This window comes from Sparus aurata, chromosome 19 (assembly GCF_900880675.1).
Source record: "Sparus aurata chromosome 19, fSpaAur1.1, whole genome shotgun sequence".
In the NCBI taxonomy this organism is placed as follows: Eukaryota; Metazoa; Chordata; class Actinopteri; order Spariformes; family Sparidae; genus Sparus; species Sparus aurata.
The window spans coordinates 10497759-10517857 of record NC_044205.1 but is presented as its reverse complement, the minus strand read 5'-3'; the positions used below and the strand labels follow the sequence as shown (position 1 = coordinate 10517857).

Here is a 20099-nt window from a genome sequence, read left to right as displayed (position 1 = left end):
CCCTTGCCATCACTTTGTCTATTTCAAGCCACAGTTTACCCTGCCCAACCACCTCACCAATGTTTGTCACCATGACTCAACTCAAACTTTACCAGGTTCATGGAAAGGTTTTCCCAGGCCAGGCGATTAAGCAGGGCTGGCGAGTAACCTGTAAAGAGATCAAGTCTACTTACAACCTTTGCAGCACTAACCACCACATAATCCTGGTTCCAAGGGCAGGAAAGCTGTCTGGCTAGTCTGCCTGGTTGATCGATTACGGCATTCACTTTTTGGCAGGATTTTCCAACATTCATTTAACCTCCATCTGTTCTCGTTTCTCAGAGGGAGGTTTGACAGAAGGACTGCTGTATCTGTGCTGCATCACCAACATTGATGTCATGTTCCACCAGATGTGTATGTGAGGGACCAGTCTTCAGAAAAAAGCACATCCTCATCTAAAAATACAAAAACAAACAGGTTGACTGTGAAAGCAGGTCATCGCGACCCATATTCATTATTATCTTTTTAGGTGGGGACCTCTAATGGCTGTAGTAATTATAGCGGCTATAAAGGAGGAAGTGGGGGGCCATCTGGAGACAACATGAACATACAATTATGAATCACTCACTTGTTTTGACAAGAGCAATTTAAGCCATTTTACTGTAACCTGCAAGTTTCAGTTTTGTTAAATTCAATTGTACATTGTTCTGAACATGACAAACATTATTTGTCTTGATGAGGCTTTTATTCCATTAGAAATATGAATCTAGCTTTCTTATTCTCTATCGCAACAGTACAGTGATTCAAAAAAACAAGAGTGTATTTCTCAGCATTCATTTTTAATGATATTATTGTAATATTCTAAAAGTTATTACAAGAAACTATACATGATGTTGGTAATGATTCTCTTGGGTCATGTTGCTGTCTCTACATGCACACACAACACAGTCATAGCACTCTGTCCCCTTAATGAGTTGCTGACCCTGCACCTGAACATACTACACAGCTGTTGTTTTATCCCCAGGTTGTCATTTTTCATTTTAAGTGTACATTATCATCTTAATAAAGTCTCAACACACCAGTTAATTAAAGTAGGCACATAATCATTGCACATATGAGGTGCTGAATTGGGCCTGTATATTTAACTGGAGATTATTTATATAAATGAAACAGCAATAAGACATGACACTGATTTGTACCTCACTCTTTATTCAGTTTGTCAAGGCAAAGAACATAGTTTGCATTCAGTGGCAGTAGTAAACTCTGAACTCATTTGTCTTCATTCCGTTTTTTGTGTGCATATAATGTAATTACAGTACAGATAATTGCACTTAGAATGGTGATACTAAAATACTGTGGGCTCCATGATGTAATGTCACACAGGTTTGGAAGAAGCTGTGGTGCTTCTATTCAATACTATTCTATTCTGTCTTTTTTTACTCAGTATCAATGACAGATTTGAACAGTCTTTCCGGATAAAGAGGAAATCATTTTGAATCATACAACACTGAGATGGCCAAAAGATAGAGGTTACACAACATTTTGAGTCAAATACAGGAAAACACATACTTATTCGTGACCGGCAAGAAATTTGTTGAATTTTGAATCAAATTTGGGTTTGAGCACAAACACCACTGCAATAAACAGACTGAGGGAAACAATTGCGATCACTGTGTAGTGACAGATGAATGTGGGAATGTATAAAGTATGAAGACAGAATTATGCAAAAGATTTGAGCAAGATTCAACCCCACTTTAAAAAAGAAAATTAACCCGAAAATGTAATGTTATGTAGGGGGCTTATGTTGGGGACTTTTTACATGTCTGTGCCCTGAGGCCTATTGTCTCATAATCTGTCCATGTCTACAGGACGTACAGTTTCGCTCACTCAGGGGAGCAGAATCGTCCAGCAAAGAGAATGCTCTTGGAGTTGTTATGTCGAATGAAGAAGAGGAAGGGGTGGTCTGCTTTGAAGGTGGGAGTAAACCTGAAACACTGCAAGGTAACGACGAAACCAGTGGCAGCAGCAGCCTCAGTTCCCTCCTCGTTGACCTCCACGAAAGACTTGTGGACGACTTTTGACAGGAAGAGGTCGCTGGCAGGAGACATGCCTGTCACCAGAGAGGAGAGAGAGTCTGTTGCTTATCCATGCACACTAAAAACCTTTTTATTATATATATTTGTATATACTTTGGAGGTCTGATTGCTTTCATTTTTGTCTCCCTGGCAGTCCTGGTGATAATATTTTCATCTGAATATCTTTTCTCTGCACTTCTCTAAACTATTCTTAGATTGTCAACAGGTGATGTTTGAATTTCTGTAAGGTAAGCGAGGTCTCTTAATCATCTCGTTCTGCTCTTGAAATAATTATTCAGCATAAACTTATGGCATGTCTCACCAGAGAAGTCACTCATTCCGACATTAAAAGCATCCACCATGCCCATGCAGATCAGGACATCGTTCAGGTCATACTTCTCCTCCATCTTGAATCGCGGCAGGCTCACATTCCACCTCATCTTTCGTCATCATGTCTGGATTCGTCCACTCGTTAAATTTCTCATAGGTCAGCACCTTCTCCAGCTAGTGTGGATACAATTTCAATTATTAGTCTGACTTTTGAAGATTGTGCATTTGTTTACTGTGTGTGTGTATTTGTCCCACCTTCTCCAGGCCTGTGGTGTCATCCTCTATCTCGTTAGGCAGGAAGATGAGCATGCTGAGGTCGTTCCCTTTGTAGGGCATCTCTAGGATCTGTCCAGGAACATTCTGTTTGTGTCTTCATTTCATTTAAAAAGTAATTATTCAGCCTTCATGAGTTTAATAGCTGCAGCTTTTGGGACCATAAGCCTGATGGTTTAACCTCGATACATTTGTCCACCATTTTTAATTTAAACCGCTCCACAAAATATTGAAATTTCAAATTGCAGACAAACATGGACAAAACTATACAGTTGAAAAAACATGGACATACCTTACAGTTGACCTCAGGATCATCAATCTTCAAGAGACGATATTCACTTTTCTGGCTCATCATCTTCACCGGCTTTGTGTCATTCTAAAGACAACAGCAAACAGAACGTACACTTCCTGAAACTCTAATGCATGCTTGGCTTTTTTACTCATTATGTCACCATTTGTCAAACTTATGACGTAGAATATACATCATAGTTCTGACCTGAACTAATGGTCCAGTGTGTTGGATTTAGGAGGATCTATTTGAATAATACAACTCTCTCAGTTGGGTTTCAATTCTTGCTTAATCACCCTTTTATTACTGTGACAGATGCCTGAAGTCTGTCACATGCAAATCTGTTTCCTCACAGGATCATTCAGTAATGTTCTGGGATCAAGTGTGCAAACAGTCAGGGAGTATGTGGGTTCATGCTCAGTCAACAAATCCCATGAAGGGTTTAAAGAAAACCAGTGACCTCCCCTCAACATTTAGTGTTAGGCCCTCTCCAAAAACACACTGGATGGTCACTGCACTGACTCAACTTAAGCTGCTTCATGTTGGGTTACAAGTAAACAGCAACAGTGAACATTATGGGTGTGAAGGCTGTGACCAGCTCCAATGCTATGTAAACGGCAGATAATCAGGATGCAAAGTAAGGTGCGAGGCGCTGTTGTAGTTGGACTCTTAAGGATAACTGTCCTCATACTAAGTGGGATTTCCAAGTTTGGTGCAGTTTTCACACCAGTGGTTTTATTTTCTACATGATGCTGTGAAGCTGCAACATGATACATCATAATGACAAGTATCACTTTAAAGCTGTTAATTCACATCTAGCTGAATCAACAGGTCTGCTATCAGAGTGGCAGCTAACAGACCTCATGTGAACTGTGCACCCTCAGGCAAAATCATTTCATAAACCCAGAATGCCGCTTTCATTCCTGTGATTCTCCACTCAGTGCTGTCTTTGTGCTGTGTTACCTTGTTCAGTTTAAACTGAGCATCATACGTGTCTTCCTCCTTGAACTGTTTGTCCCAGTTGCCTTTGAAGTAGATGGCATTGACGAGTACCATCTTGGTCGTGTCATCCAGAACACCCTCGACCAACAAGTCCTTGATTTTATCTGGTGAACAGTATCCAGCAAAACCACCATCATCAACAGGCCTTAGCAACGTTTTCATAAAAAAAATCAGGAAAATGTGTTTTCTTATTATCCCTCAAACTGTAGTTGCCTGATGTAAGATAGAAATTAAACATAGAACATAAACAAATGCAAAACAATGAAACACTGTCAGAGAAAGAGACATTTTAAAATAGAAGTTGGAAGATGGAAGTTCTTAAGGATTAGCTAAAATTGAGACTCACTCTCTCCACTGATGCAGTTTTTTCATAGGATGCAGAAGGCGTGGCTACAGACCCTAAATTAAGCTCCCTCGGCTTCATCTATGTACTTATGAGAGTGTGTTAATGTGAGATCTACCTTGCGTCTGCTTCTCCACCCAGCTGTTGATGTTGACCCTGGCCTCCTCAGCATTGGTTTTGAAGTCAACAGACTCCAGCTCAGCGCTGTAGTGCTTTTTGGTTTCTGCAAAGAAATCCTGGAATGATAAACAGCACATTTTCAATGGGCTCTTTGTAACCCTTTGTAGCAATTCACATGTAATAATCCCTTTTTTGCTGGCAAACACGAGGTAAAAAGTAGAGATGCACCGATCAGGATTTTTGGGGCCGATCACCGATCACCGAAAGCAGTATCTGCCGATCCCGATATTGCCGATCACCGATCACAGCGTCAAATCCATAAATTCTTCTATATTATTGTCTTGTATAACTTTCATATATTTAATTAATGATTCTTCTTACACAACATTGACATTGTATTATTAAGTATAAAAATTAGGAGATGAGAAAGTATCATGAAGTGACCACCGTTTTATTGCAGGCTGAGGCAATGTGCAATATTTCACACTCTAGAGACTCTTAGAGACAACTTGGACTCAGCTTACATAGAGTAACTGTAGCTTACTAGTGGGAATGCAGTCAGTCAGGGTGGGCATTTTGTCATTTTAGGGGCAAGTCCATTTGGCTTCAGTTTTTTTTTCAGGGGCACCAAGGCCACATGACGGGGCACAAAGGCCACTGAGTAAAATGTGTTGATTTACCTTTCAGACTGATACCATAACATCCTAATTTGTAATAAGACATGGATTGTGTATTAAAAAAATGTTTTATACCAAAATCAAGTTAAAGTTACATTAGAAAGTAGTTTTTGTTAAGTAGGGTTAGGGTGAAGTGATTTTTGTGACACCTCACTGAATATTAATGTTATTGAATATTTCTCCCAATAGAAATTCCCCAAAATTATGGCAAAGCACATTTTTTCTAAACAAAAAATTGTAGAATAACCATCAGGAGAACACTGATGTGTGGAGTGATTTTGGTGACACTACACTCTGAATAATAGTGAAGTTATTGAATTTTTTGTAGTTTCTCTTTTCAGTGTTGCACTTTGTAGACGGTCCCTGCGCCCTCGTCTCACAGACGGCTGACCATACAGACCAGAGTTAATGTCCAGACGCTCGTTTTGGTTAACATACGGTTGTAGCTCGTTGTCTATCGTAGTACGGTAGAAAAGAGCCGTCGTTTGTGTTTTAACAAGGTTTGCCTTATGAGTTATTGATCCGGGAAGTTCGAATCTTTGAATATATTTCCAACTTTACCGGACTAAATCAGTTCACATAAGTCAGTTACGTGTCATGTCAAAACCGGCTGCGCTCGCTCTCTATGCTGTAAGTTTCGTTCTTCTGTTTTGAGACGCTGCTGCTGTTTGAGAGTCTTTCACGTGAGATCATCGTGATGATGAGACTCCACCTGCGCGAACCGCGGACTCACTGAAGTTACTGTGTGTGACTACTGTGCACTCGGGTGGCTGTAATTAAAGGCAAGCCCGCTACGCTGACCGGGCCAGGGGCACAGAGGCCACTGTGGCTGTATGATGAGTTTTTTTTTTCACGGGGCATCAAGGCCAAAGTGTGGGGCAACGGCGGCCATGAAATTCCCTCCCTGCATGCAGTTAATGCACTTTCTTTATACTTAAACGTCATCTGATCGGCCTGATGTGATCTGTTTTGAGAACTCCGATCAAAACCGATAGGGGCATTATCGGCTGATTGCGATCGGTTGCCGATCGATCGGTGCATCTCTAGTGAAAAGCAAGATGCTCCCCATCTCCCTCAGTTGCCTGTTCAAGCCTGTGAAGAATTTGTGAAAGTTGTGTAAGGCATCCAACCGAGTCTTTGTTAAGAACTCGATTTTTCACAACATTTCTTTTAGATATGGTAGCTGAACTACTATGCTGCAGTTCACTGTGTGTGCCTCACTAGTTAATTTACTCACACTGAGCACAACAGGTTCACACACTCACACACACCTTAACAAACTGGTAGGACTGCTCCCCATACAGCCTGTTGGCCACACTGAGGGTATACAGAGTGTCCGCCTTGTTGAGATCGCTCAGCAGTTTGGCAAACTTAGCGTGGACATCATCTTGACTGTTCGAGAGTTTCAGGCACTGCAAACAAACAAGAAAAGACATACGTATTATAAAATCAAACTGAGCTTGCCTGTGCTTAAGATAATAGACACCAAAACGCATCATTAACCCTGCTTCTCCAAGCAAACCTCCTGTTGAGGCAACTATTAATAGAAAATGAACACTTTTTGCAACTTCATGGCTAAAAATTTTCGGATATTGTGACTGTCCTTCTGTCGGTTGCTCTTTTTTGGTGAAGCAGAGGACCCGGGGGTAGCAAACGGCAGTTTCTATTATGAATCGGTTCACTGTTAAGGAATGCATGCACCCACATGTTTACCTCAATGCAACTGATGACTCTCAGGCAGGATTACATTGTTTTGATAAGCACCAATTCAGAATCACTCACAAGTAAAATGCCCTTGAAAGGCTTGGCAACATCAAGACATTTACCACCATACTTATCCAAACTGTGAAGCCTCCATCTTCACATCTGGCTAGAAGGCAATTGTTGCTGCATCAACATCACATGACGTGACAGAAAGAAATATGCCTTAGAGGACACAGTTGATTGAAAATCAAAAATCAATATTTTTCCTCTTACCTGGAGTGCTTCTCATCTATCTGAGTGTTTTGGTGTGAGTTACAGAGTTTTGGAGAGACACTGAGACACTGAGATGTCTTCTCTCAACCTCAATGGATCTACATACCAATCTGTCTCTTGGCATGGAATGTCTCTTTTCATAAATCATGACCCGGTTAATCCACAGACCTCAATATGAGCACATAGGTAGGTGGGTGGATGAATGGATAGATGAATAGATAGATGAATAGAATATATCATTTATTTCATTAATTTCCAAGTTATACCATTTCGGGCCCAATGCCTGTTTCTTTTCATTCTAAAGTCAAAATTCCAATCCAAAGATGTACCCGATGAACTGGCTGGCCATGACATTTGGGAGTATATTAAAACTGTGTAAACAGTTTTGGTCCAAAACACATTTTGGTCTTCTGTACCTCTGACATCTGTGCAGCTGTGTTGCCTCTGGCCCCCAGCATCACCATAGCCAGGGCTGAAGAGATGCTGAAAGGAGAGTAGAAGACATTGCCAGTCTTGTTGTCCTCACTCAGCTTTTTGAGCAAAGCCAGAGCGAAGGTGGTGTTGGCCTTGGATAGAGGGGTTGGTGATGCCATTGTGCCTGTAAAGAAGGGAGGGCAGAGCACTTATTATAACTTACTGTTTTATTTATTTTTTTACACTATATTACACTGATTGTCTCTAAATATTAATACATGACGGACAATATATTAAGACCATTTCTAAACGCTTATGATTCAGTCTGTAGTTTGGCAAACATTGAACTGACTGAGCAGGGCTATTTCAAAATATCTTTTAAAACGACCTGCTCACCGACCCTAACTTTATTGGCAATAACAAAGTAAAGCTTTTTGAACAAAGCCAGAGTGAAGGTTGCCTCAGATTGCAGGGTTGATGTTGCCATTTTGTCTAATACAAAAAGGATTACAGTACATTTTTTACCACATGATAGACAAGACATACTGATTATGTGATGTATGAATAAGTCAAACTCCATCTCGCAGACAAAAACAGCAATAACAACATGAAAAATGGATGAATAATCATAGAAGACATTCAGCATTGGATTTATCATCATGGGTTTATTCTTACAAAGTCTCCAATAAGACACTGCAATTCAAGGCTGGATTACAGAGCTGCTGAATGGGAGACCTTCAGCACAACAGTACGGACAAAATTAGTCTCCTCACATGCAACTCTCTAGAGAGCTTATGTTGTATATACATATTTGATATTGCGTAAGAAATCGCTGCTGGTTGGGTTGAGGGGTAACAAGTTCTTAAACTAAAACCAATTCAGTAATATGTTACTATTTTTTCACTGCTAAAAGGGACACATTGCTGTAACGTGTTCCCTCCCCAGAGCAGCTCGTATTGGAGAAAACAATTTTTCCTTCAATGTCATTTCACCCACAAATCAAAACTGATTCAGATTTAAACTAAAGTGAAATATCTCCAGACTCAATACAATGTCCATCATTGGTTGACCACATGCTGCCACTGGAAACAAAGTGAAAAGGGGAAGAATCAAAGCTGCAAGTTGCATATTAAGAATCTTTTCACACCACCACCATCAAAATCAATTATCAAGTAACAGTACTTACTGAGAGACAGAAACTCTTCTTCAAGTCACAAGTGATCCTGAATTCATCAGCAGAAGGAAGGCTGCTGCTCTGTTTGAGCAACCTCCTTTTTAAAGACTGACACCCCCCCGCCCACGTAGGTCTTATCGCACTATGAGAAAAGTTCGCTGTAATTTTAGACAGTTAAAGACACATCCAACTGCTTCAACTGGTTGAACAGCACTCGCGCCCGTACTGCCAGCATCCACTGTGCGCTGCAATGGCTTTAAATTTGAAAATGAAAATGAAAACAGCACTTCATTTTAAAAGACTTACAATGCAGTGAAGTGGAAACGGTATCCCAGGTACATGCCAGGTTGTCATTTTGCATTTTAAGTGTACATCATCATCTTAATAAAGTCTCCTATGGGTCTGGTCTCAACACATCGGTTAATTAAAGTAGACACATATGCATTGCAGATATGAGGTGCTGAAGTGGGCCTGTATATTTAACTGGAGATTATTTATATAAATGAAACAGCAATAAGACATGACACTGATTTGTACCTCACTCTTTATTCAGTTTGTCAAGGCAAAGAACATAGTTTGCATTCAGTGGCAGTAGTAAACTCTGAACTCGTTTGTCTTCATACTGTTTTTTGTGTGCATATAATGTAATTACAGTACAGATAATTGCGCTTAGAATGGTGATACTAAAATACTGTGGGCTCCATGATGTAATGTCACACAGGTTTGGAGGAAGCTATGGTGCTTCTATTCAATACTATTCTATTCTGTCTTTTTTTACTCAGTATCAATGACAGATTTAAACAGTCTTTCCGGATAAAGAGGAAATCATTTTGAATCATACAACACTGAGATGGCCAAAAGATAGAGGTAACACAACATTTTGAGTCAAATACAGGAAAACACATACTTATTCATGACCGGCAAGAAATTTGTTGAATTTTGAATCAAATTTGGGTTTGAGCACAAACACCACTACATAAACAGACTGAGGGAAACAATTGCGATCACTGTGTAGATACAGATGTATGTGGGAATGTATAAAGTATGAAGACAGAATTATGCATTTATGCTAAAGATTTGAACAAGATTGAACCCCACTGTGAAAACGACAATTAAATAGAAAATGTAATGTTATGTAGGGGGTTTCTGTTGGGGACTTTTTACATGTCTGTGCCCTGAGGCCTATTGTCTCATAATCTGTCCATGTTTTTGCTCACTCGGGGGAGCAGAATCGTCCAGCAAAGAGAATGCTCTTGGAGTCGTTATGTCGGATGAAGAAGAGGAAGGGGTGGTCCGCGATGAATGTTTCGGTAATCTTTGCAGAGCGCTCGGTCACGATGGCACCAGTGGCAGCAGCAGCCTCAGTTCCCTCCTCGTTGACCTCCACGAAGGCCTTGTGGACGACTTTTGACAGGAAGAGGTCGCTGGCAGAAGACATGCCTGTCACCAGAGAGGAGAGAGAGTCTGTTGCTTATCCATGCAGATTAAAAACCTTTTGGGGATATTTTGGAGGTCTGACTGCTTTCATTTTTGCCTTCCTGGCAGTCCTGGTGATAATGTTTTCATCTGAATGTCTTTTCACAGCACTTCTCTAATCTATTCTTAGATTGTCAACAGGTGATGTTTGAATCTCTGTAAGGTTAGCGAGGTCTCTTAATCGTCTTGTTCTGCTCTTGAAATAATTATTCAGCATAAACTTATGGCATGTCTCACCAGAGAAGTCACTCATTCCGACATCAAAAGCATCCACCATGCCCATGCTGATCAGGACATCGTTCAGGTCGTACGTCTCCTCCATCTTGAATCGAGGCAGGCTCACATTCACCTCATCTTTCGTCATCATGTCTGGATTCGTCCACCCGTTAAATTTCTCATAGGTTAACGCCTTCTCCAGCTAGTGTGGATACAATTTCATTTGTTAGTCTGACTCTTAAAGACTGTGCATTTGTTTACTGTGTGTGTATATTTGTCCTACCTTCTCCAGGCCTGTGGTGTCATCCTCTATCTCGTTAGGCAGGAAGATGAGCATGCTGAGGTCGTTCCCTTTGTAGGGCATCTCTAGGATCTGTCCAGAAACATTCTGTTTTTAATATTATTTTATTTAAAAAGTAATTCTTCAGCCTTCATCCAAATAAAGTCTCTGCCTCCATGAGTTTAATAGTTGCAGCTTTGGGATATTATCTTAAAAACCATAAGCCTGATGGTTTTACCCCTTACAAAAAGTAGCTAGTAGTTCCTTGATATATTTGTTCACCATTTTTCATTCAAACCTGTCCACAAAAGGGCTGGGTATCGACAGGTACCTCGCGATACGATACTATCACAATATTTTGCCCACGATAACGATAATATCACGATACAGCGATTCTGCGATAATCGATATATTGCAAGGAATTTCATCCACGATACATCACGGTATCTGTGTCACTGAAGAAATTCAGAATTTATTGACTGCACTGAATCCATTTCACAGCAATTACAAAACATTGTCAATAAATTTCACATGAATGACAGCCAAGTAAACAAAGAGTATATTGCACAGTGTCTCTTCTTAACACACACACTGACTACAACTATCATTAAATATCTATATGTGTGGGTTTCAGAGCTACTTAAACCATTTTTTTTAATTTATTTGGTTGTATACCTATGTTTGAATAAAGATAAAGCTGTCCTCCGAAAAGGGGTGGTGGTGGTGGGCCAAAAAAAAAAAAAATGTTTTATTTTTTTTTTTTCATTTTTAAATATCGATATTTGGCACCAGTGTATCGATAACGTACCTCAAGACAAAATATCGCGATATATCGTAGTATCAATATTTTGGCACACCCCTAGTCCACAAAGTATTGAAATATCAAATTGAATGGCAGGCATGGACATACCTTACAGTTGACCTCAGGATCATCAATCTTCAAGAGACGATATTCACTTTTCTGTTTCATCATCTTCACCGGCTTTGTGTCATTCTAAAGACAACAGCAAACAGAACTTACACTTCCTGAAACTCTAATGCATGCTTGGCTTTTTGATTAATTTTGTCACCATTTGTCAAACTTATGACGTAGAATATACATCATAGTTCTGACCTGAACTAATGGTCCAGTGTGTTGGATTTAGGAGGATCTATTTGAATAATACAACTCTAACAATTGGGTTATAGTTCCTACATTATCACCTGAACCCCAGAAGCAGTTGGCGAGGCCACTGGGTTCCAGTAAATCCTATACACCGAACCTTAAATCAGAATACCTCTGTCTATAGGGAACAATTAAACACATTTTATTATTGTGACAGAAGCTTGATGTTTGACACATGCAAATCTGTTTCCTCACAGGATCATTCAGTAATGTTCTGGGATCAAGTGTGCAAACAGTCAGGGAGTATGTGGGTTCATGCTCAGTCAAAATCCCATAAAGGGTTTAAAGAAAACCAGTGACCTCCCCTCAACATTTAGTGTTAGGCCCTCTCCAAAAACACACTGGGTGGTCACTGTTTCAGCATTTGCTATGTAAACGGCAGATAATCAGGATACAAAGTAAGGTGCAAGGCGCTGTTGTAGTTGGACTCCTAAGGATAATTGTCCTCATACAAAGTGGGATTTCCAAGTTTGGTGCAGTTTTCACACCAGTGGTTTTATTTTCTAAATGATGCTGTGAAGCTGCAACATGATACATCATAATGACAAGTATCACTTTAAAGCTGTTAATTCACATCTAGCTGAATCAACAGGTCTGCTATCAGAGTGCCAGCTAACAGACCTCATGTAAACTGTGCACCATCAGTCAAAATCATTTCATAAACCCAGAATGCCGCTTTCGTTCCTGTGATTCTCCACTAAGTGCTGTCTTTGTGCTGTGTTACCTTGTTCAGTTTAAACTGAGCATCATACGTGTCTTCCTCCTTGAACTGTTTGTCCCAGTTGCCTTTGAAGTAGATGGCATTGACGAGTACCATCTTGGTCGCATCATCCACAACACCCTCGACCAACAAGTCCTTGATTTTATCTGGTGAACAGTATTGAGCAAAACCACTATCATCAACAGGCCTTAGCAACGTTTTCATCAAAAAATCGCAGAAGGCGTGGCTACGGACCCTAAATTAAGCTTCCTCGACTTCATCTATTTAATGTACTTATGAGTGTGTGTTAATGTGAGATCTACCTTGCGTCTGCTTCTCCACCCAGCTGTTGATGTTGACCCTGGCCTCCTCAGCATTGGTTTTGAAGTCAACAGACTCCAGCTCAGCGCTGTAGTGCTTTTTGGTTTCTGCCAAGAAGTCCTGGAATGATAAACAGCACATTTTCAATGGGCTCTTTGTAACCCTTTGTAGCAATTCACATGTAATAATCCCTTTTTTAGTGGCCATATGTTTGGCTAATACTGAGCACAAAAAGGTTTACACGCGAACGTGCGTACACACACACCTTAACAAACTGGTAGGACTGCTCCCCATACAGCCTGTTGGCCACACTGAGGGTATACGGTGCATCTGCCTTGTTGAGATCACTTAGCAGTTTAGCAAACTTAGCGTGGACATCATCTTGACCATTCTGGGGTTTCAGGCACTGCAACCAGAAAAGAGGGACCAGCATGTTATGTTTTATGGATCTCGTGGTCAGCTTACATTAAAAAATGATGACAACAAAAAACTATTAACACTGAGGCTCCGTGCTACACTTTTGCATACTGCGCTGTAGCCACCATTGGGAACATTAGATCTTCAGCAGCTTTTAAGTTTACAGTGAGAAAATTGGTAACCCGATGTTTCATTTATCCCAAATTAATGCCATATTTATAAATATATAAAATAGATTGTGGTTCCATTATTTTATTTATTGTTATTAAAAGTACTTTTGGCAAGACCCCCCATGATCCTCAAGTTTTCAGGAGTTTAATTTCTCTTTATGTGACCCCAAGCATCTTTTTCCAAGATTATGGAAAAAGGCAAAAACAGAACAAAACAATATTAAATAGCTCATGAGGAAATTTACATCTGCTGCACACTTCTAATATCTAAAGTTTCTGGTGATGCAGCAAGATACTGAAAACTAACCATGCCAGGGCCAAGAAAGTGAACACTCATACTAGTCAAGCAAACTGGACTTTGGGGGTCAAATATGCTTGGGCACGGTACAGATTGCCTAGTGTGAATGTCACCTATGTTTGAAATACTCTGGAACTAAACTCTAAGGTTTCCTCCATAAATTACCCCATCAACTAGTTAATCAACATTTCTTTAATCTGGGCTTTGTTAGTACCCTGCGAAGATACCCTGGCAGTCTGGATGACTGCTGCATCCGCATTCGCATCTGCATCCGCGTCTCCATCTGCGACTGCATCGCCACCTGCAACCCCGTCTGTGTCTGCGACTGCATCTGCATCGGCGACTGTTCTTCTTCAGCCTCTTTTGGTGGCTCTTTCTCAGTGAAGCAGAGGACCTGGGGTACAAATGGTAGTTTCTTCTATCAATAGAATCACCGTTAAGCTCAACATTGTTTGAGTGTGTGTATGAGTGTGTTTGTAAGGGCAGATTTATGTAGGCAACTGCACCCTCTGGTGACTGGCTGGAGGATGGTAACTGATCCTCAGCTTCATGCTGAATCACACACCAAGGCATGCAGGTACCAGCATGTACTCCTCACCTCATCCGATGACTCCTTGCCAAGATTGTGCTATTATGTGAACCTACAAACTCAGAAGCACTTGCAAGTAAAGTTCCATTATATGGCTCTCAACGCCTACTTGGCAAAAAATGTACTACCACACCTATAACTGCGAGGGCTTCAGTTTGTCCGACAGGCAACTGTTGCACCGTTGACGTCCTGTGTCTTAGCTTGTGTTGGGAACAAAATTAGACTTAACACAGAAGGTGAAGCCAACACTTTTCAATTCCCACTGGTTTCACTAATACACTATATGCATATTCTGAATTTGATGGCAGCAACGTGTTTCAAAGAATTTGGGGCATTGTAACAAAAGACTGGGAAAGCTGTGGAATGCTAAAAAAAACAAAAAAAAAACATTTTGAACATGTTCCCCCGGTAAACAGGTTCATTGATAACAGGTGAGAGTATCTTGTCAAAAATGAATGATTTTTCAATACATACTGACTCTAAGTTTTGGAAACTGATTAAATACTAATTTTCTGCACCATTGACCACCTGTGTTCTCTCTCCTCTCTCCCACAGTGAGCTGACAGACACACATTAGGGTTTCTGCCAGTATAATGCAAGACCTACGTATAATGACTGGCCTAAGCATCGCAGTGTTTTATGTATGTAAATTAATGATGAATGTAAAAGATCTCAAAGTTAATGAAAAGGTCAAACTCTGCACCAACAGAAGCTCCTCTGTCCTACAGAAAACACACTGTTCCTGAAACACATTGTCCCATTGTCCCTTAATTCAGTGACTTTGTGACATCACCATGCCACACCTTTGCATAATTTAACGCTTAGCTTTAATTGAGTTTAGGTTTTTAGCACTAAAGCATGTAAACCTAATCTGATATTAACCCAAAGTATAAATTATAAACTCGAAAGGCATGACTGAGTGCGGAGGTTGTGTGCGCAACGTTAGCGAGTGTAGAGACAAGAACGAGAGAGAGCAAAAAAACTGAGGGCAGATGCAGAAATTTAGTCGGCTTGCAACCTGCTGATTTAAGTGAGCAACAACTTTTACCCATGCAGCCTTGCTTAAGGTGAACTGACCTTGAAGGTGGATGAGCTGCTTCAAATAAATAAAAAGTGCAGTATTTGCCCCTAAAGTTGAACTGTTATGGAATTTAACTTTTCTTTTTCATGTAATCAGAGTCAGAGCAGAATAGTTTCCCATCATTGTTGCTTACGATGTGACTCAGTATGAGTAATCAATGTGGGTGTGAGCCCTTTCTCCTGCCACACCTCGCTCTGACAGGCCGTGAAGTATTCCACTGAAATACTTCACAAAACCTGCGCACATGACGAACAGAAAACTGAACCCACGGCTGTTTCTTGTTATTCTGACGCAATATACTGGTGATGACATTGCATCACGTTGATGAAACAGATCAAGTGTGTGACTGTGTGTGTGTGTGTGTGTGTATGTGGTACCTCTGACATCTGGTTGGCTGTGTTTCCTCCAGCTCCCATCATCACCATGGCCAGAGCTGAAGAGATGCTGAAAGGAGAGTAAAAAACATTTCCGGTCTTGTCCTCCTCGATCAACTTTTTCAACAAATCCAGAGAGAAGGATGTGTTGGCCTTGGGTAGATCAGTTGTTGATGCCATTTTGTCTGATAAAAAGAAAGTGGGGAAGCACATAAATCACCAACTGTATGTTACATTCATTTATTTGAAAAGCGTCACTTTCGCCATGAAACATTAAGATTAAAGGGTTCAAAGTTGCGTTGATTGACTGCAAACATGAAAACCTCATTTATCATGGCTGAAAGGCATACTATGCAGGATTTCTTGGTTGCTGTCCATTCAAAGTTGATTTTTGAGCACTATCTGTCATTTCTTATTTCACTTATTTGGGTTGGCGAGCAATCAACTCAAAGTTTCTGTGTTTTATCTGGGGACACTGAACAATCAGCTAACTTTTGAGAATCACCGAAGCCCAGAAATGTCCAGAACACAGCTGAGTAAAAGAAGAAAATGCAGGCAGAGGGCAGGGTCTTTATACATACGGACACCATCACACACTTGTATTGGATCGTAACTCATGACTGAGAGGGATTATTTTCCTGTGAGTCTCGCTGTTACTTTGAGGAAGACCCTGCATAGCATAGCTTCTAGGCTTTCTCAAAATTGGCTGGACTCGGTTACTACTTTAGCATGCATCAAAAAGTAACACTTCATAGTACAGCTCACTTTCTTACAGTGTAATATCACCATATGAATTTGGCACTAATAGTACTTACCATTTCCTTCTGGTACATCATGATATAATAATACTATGGGAGTAGTTTCTTTGTGTTTTGTGCTACCAGGGAGTTGCAATTGGTCATTTTAGGAGGAGAGGAGAAATAAAAGGTCCTTTAAGTATTTTTTGTGAATACTGGGTACCCATGTGGTGGAGTACAAGGATACAAAACTGAACTTTAAAAAAACAGTGTTAATGCTGACATTTTGCAGAAAGTGTACTTCACAGTGACAGTGCTGATAGTCTATACATATATATATATATATATATATATATATATATATACATATATACATATATATAAATATATGTACATACATACATATATATACATACATATATATATATACATACATATATACATATATACATACATACATACATACATACATATATACACACATACATTCATACATACATATATATACATATATACATACATACATACATACATACATATATACACACATACATTCATACATATATACATACATACATACATACATATATATATATATACATACATATATATACATATACATATATATACATATATATATATACATACATACATATATATACATATACATATATATATATATATACATACATACATATATATACATATACATATACATATACATATATACATATACATATATATACATATGTATACATATGTATATATATATATATATATATATATATATACATACATATACAAATTTTACAAATTTGTACGAATCTGTCTTCTTCATTTCATTTTAGGTAGAAGTGAGGATACCGAAGTGAGAATTTTTCTTCTCCTGCATTCTTGAACCCCTGCACAAGTGTTTCAGTGAGGTTGAGAAAACCCAAGCCTAAGGCCTCTATATTTGCTAGTTGGTTGAATTTGCCTACTATCAAATAGAGCTTGGGTTTTAAAATTGAAGCAGGTTGTCCAAACCTCAAGAATGCTCTTCTCTGCTGTGACCTCAAACAACCCTCTCCCTCTACGGATATGTGTGGACAAATCCCCATTTTGGAAACTTTGCGATAATTTGTTCACCCAACGATAAAATGAAATTGATTTAGAAACCTTTGACAGAAGTGAAATGTCACCAAACTCAGTACAATTTCCACCACTACTCAACCACTGCTGCATAAAAAAAAACAGGTGAAAAGGGGATACATCAGGCCTAGCTGATGGCTGTCATCTTTTCATTTCACTCTAATCATCAAAATCAAGTGACAATAAGAAAAATCAGATACTTACAGACAGATGGACACTTCTTCTCTTCTTCAAGTCACAAGTGAGCCTGAAATAATCAGCTAAAGGAAGATTTGTGTTCTGTTTGAGAGACCTCTGTGTTATTAAAGACTCTGACACACCCAAGTCTCACTCAGGTCTTGCCACAGCTTGAGAAAGTGTCTCGAAATCATTTCATCGGTGAAAGACACACCCACACACATCATGATTTAGTTATGCATCTCATGGGTGTGCTTTTTTTGTCAGACGCTGCGTACCACAGACACACCAAATTACGTTTGTTCGATTAAATACATACAGAGACGTATGGATAAATGGATGGACGGATAGATGGACAAAGCAGTCAAGTTCAGAAACTCAGTGTAAGGAAAAACATCAAGTGATTCCATTTTAGATGAGTTAAAACAACACATTTCATCAAACACAAAGGATTTAACAGAGCTTATGAATTGCTGATATTGTGGCAGTACATCTCTGATGCTGACTACAGTTTGACATCATTTGCCATCAGTTTTTAAGATGCAGCAGTGTATTTGGCACACAGGTGAAACATGACCAGCCATGCAAGTTGCAAATGTGTCCCTTTGACATACAGCATTTGGTCCCTCATTGGTCTAGTGAGGAATATGAAACATATGAGGTTTGCCTCTACCTGAATGCTAATTGCTTGTGGTCTACTGCTAACAAAAGAGTCTGACTCGTCCTCTTCCTGTAACCTGAACCAGAACAGAAAAGATTCCCACCTTTCCTACTGACGCTAGGAGACGGAAGCAATAAACAATCCATGCGCTGGCACTTTTTCCTGCCACACCTCACTCCACCAGACAGTTCAGCTGAAGTTTTCCTAACACCTAATACTGCTGAAAAAACCTGTGCTCATGATGAACACAACCCATGCCTTTTTTTTTCTTCTTCTTCTGAAGCACTAATATGGTGATAACATTTTATCATAACAATGAGCCAGATCAACTTGAGTATTTTAATCTGGTACAGTACTTGAGTAAATTTTCATACTGTAGACACTTTCCACTGCTAGAATTTTCTCAAGACAGACCTGAATCGCTCAGATTTGGCTCTGCTGCTCGACTGTGCTGATCATTCCTCACTAGTTCTTTGGGTCAGGGGCGATGTGCTTTGTGCTACTGAGTCAGCCAGCCGCTGAAGAGCAGGCTCAGCGAGCGCAGCACATCCTTGTCATCGCTAACCATATCCAATTCCCTCATGCCTCAGTCACATGTCAGAAAACATTATCATAATAAACGTAGCCACGAGGTCTGCGAGGTTTTTTTTTTCTTTTTTTAACAGAGCATTTGATTTATTAATTGTTTTGCTGTAGGGATGTTAAGACATTTTCAACAAAACTGACAAAAACACTAAAAAGAACTTACCAAACATAGCTTTGAAATATTTAATAAAACCACTGCATGCGTGCATGCGTGCATGCGTGTGAGTGTGTGTGAGTGTGATATACCTCTGACATCTGTATGGTTGTGCTGCTTTTTGGGGCCCCAGCATCACCATAGCCAGGGCTGAAGAGATGCTAAAACGGGAGAAGAAGGTAGTCTTGTGCTTCTAGCTCAGCTTTTTGAACAAAGCGAGAGAGAAAGTGGTGTTTGCCTTGTCCAATACAAAAAAAAGGGGAAGACAGTGCACAATCAAGACATTATAAACTGAGAGACATCCTTTTATCTGAGAAGTGGCACTCTCTCATTTGGAGATTCCCTGACTATCTGACATGCTTTAAAAAGTGTTAAAAAGTAAAATGGGTAGTGATCAGTCTCAGTCAGCCACTGTGGAGGTAAGAATATTGTTGCCTCGTCCTCTCTGAGGATGCTCGAGGACCATATGATTGTTTCAAAGAAGCTGAATGATAATTATGTTGTGGGCCTCTTGGTTTAAATTTCCAGGTGCCTCGGCACAACAGTTTCTTCATGACAAACCAATCAAGGAGACAACAGTAATTATAATAGAAGATTTTTAAGGGAAATGTTCAAATATGTTCCTTTGTCATGTAATGTTCAGCCCCAAATGACTTGTGGGTCTAGTGAGGACTTTAATAATATAGCTAAGGCTTGCACCACCGACTACTTGAATGCTTAATTTCTTTTGCACGTGTATACAGAAAGTTTGTGGTTGTGTTGTTTGCATTTTGTCAACTTAAAGATGTATCAGTGCCGTTTATTTAGATTGTGTATGAATGCATAAGACCTCAATCGCACAAGTTCTGTGTTTCTACAGAAAATTGGAATGCCATGGTGGAGGCCAGACCTGATTTGTGTTCAGTCAGTTGCTC

General features: G+C 39.8%; 1 protein-coding gene and 1 pseudogene across 2 annotated transcripts; both read right to left on the bottom strand.

Annotated features, from left to right (window-relative positions):
- Positions 1-1168: 1168 nt before the first annotated feature.
- Positions 1169-8741, bottom strand: LOC115569727 (leukocyte elastase inhibitor-like; annotated as a pseudogene).
- LOC115569722 (leukocyte elastase inhibitor-like) lies at positions 1305-16739 on the bottom strand. Of its 2 annotated transcripts, XM_030397776.1 has the most exons (10): positions 15744-16739; positions 13911-14090; positions 13077-13217; positions 12814-12931; positions 12515-12657; positions 11536-11619; positions 10629-10718; positions 10367-10547; positions 9859-10093; positions 1305-1839 (listed from the first exon to the last, which is right to left on the bottom strand). In XM_030397776.1, exons 1-9 carry the CDS (start codon positions 15951-15953, stop codon positions 9867-9869), a joined length of 1374 nt encoding a protein of 457 aa, XP_030253636.1. In that variant the 5' UTR covers positions 15954-16739; the 3' UTR covers positions 1305-1839; positions 9859-9866. The 2 variants fall into 2 exon arrangements, with proteins under 2 accessions (XP_030253636.1, XP_030253634.1); XM_030397774.1 differs by lacking the exon at positions 1305-1839 and having other exon boundaries at positions 9181-10093.
- Between the last annotated feature and the right edge of the window lie 3360 nt (positions 16740-20099).

Coding starts and splice junctions, on each gene's coding strand:
- LOC115569722 (XM_030397776.1), bottom strand. CDS start 15,953: ATGTGCTTCCCCACTTTCTTTTTATCAGACAAAATGGCATCAACAACT. Junction 12,932..13,076: donor AGTCCTACCAGTTTGTTAAG/GTGTGTGTGTAC, acceptor TTATCATTCCAG/GACTTCTTGGCAGAAACCAA. Junction 10,719..11,535: donor ATCCTGAGGTCAACTGTAAG/GTATGTCCATGC, acceptor GTTTCTGGACAG/ATCCTAGAGATGCCCTACAA.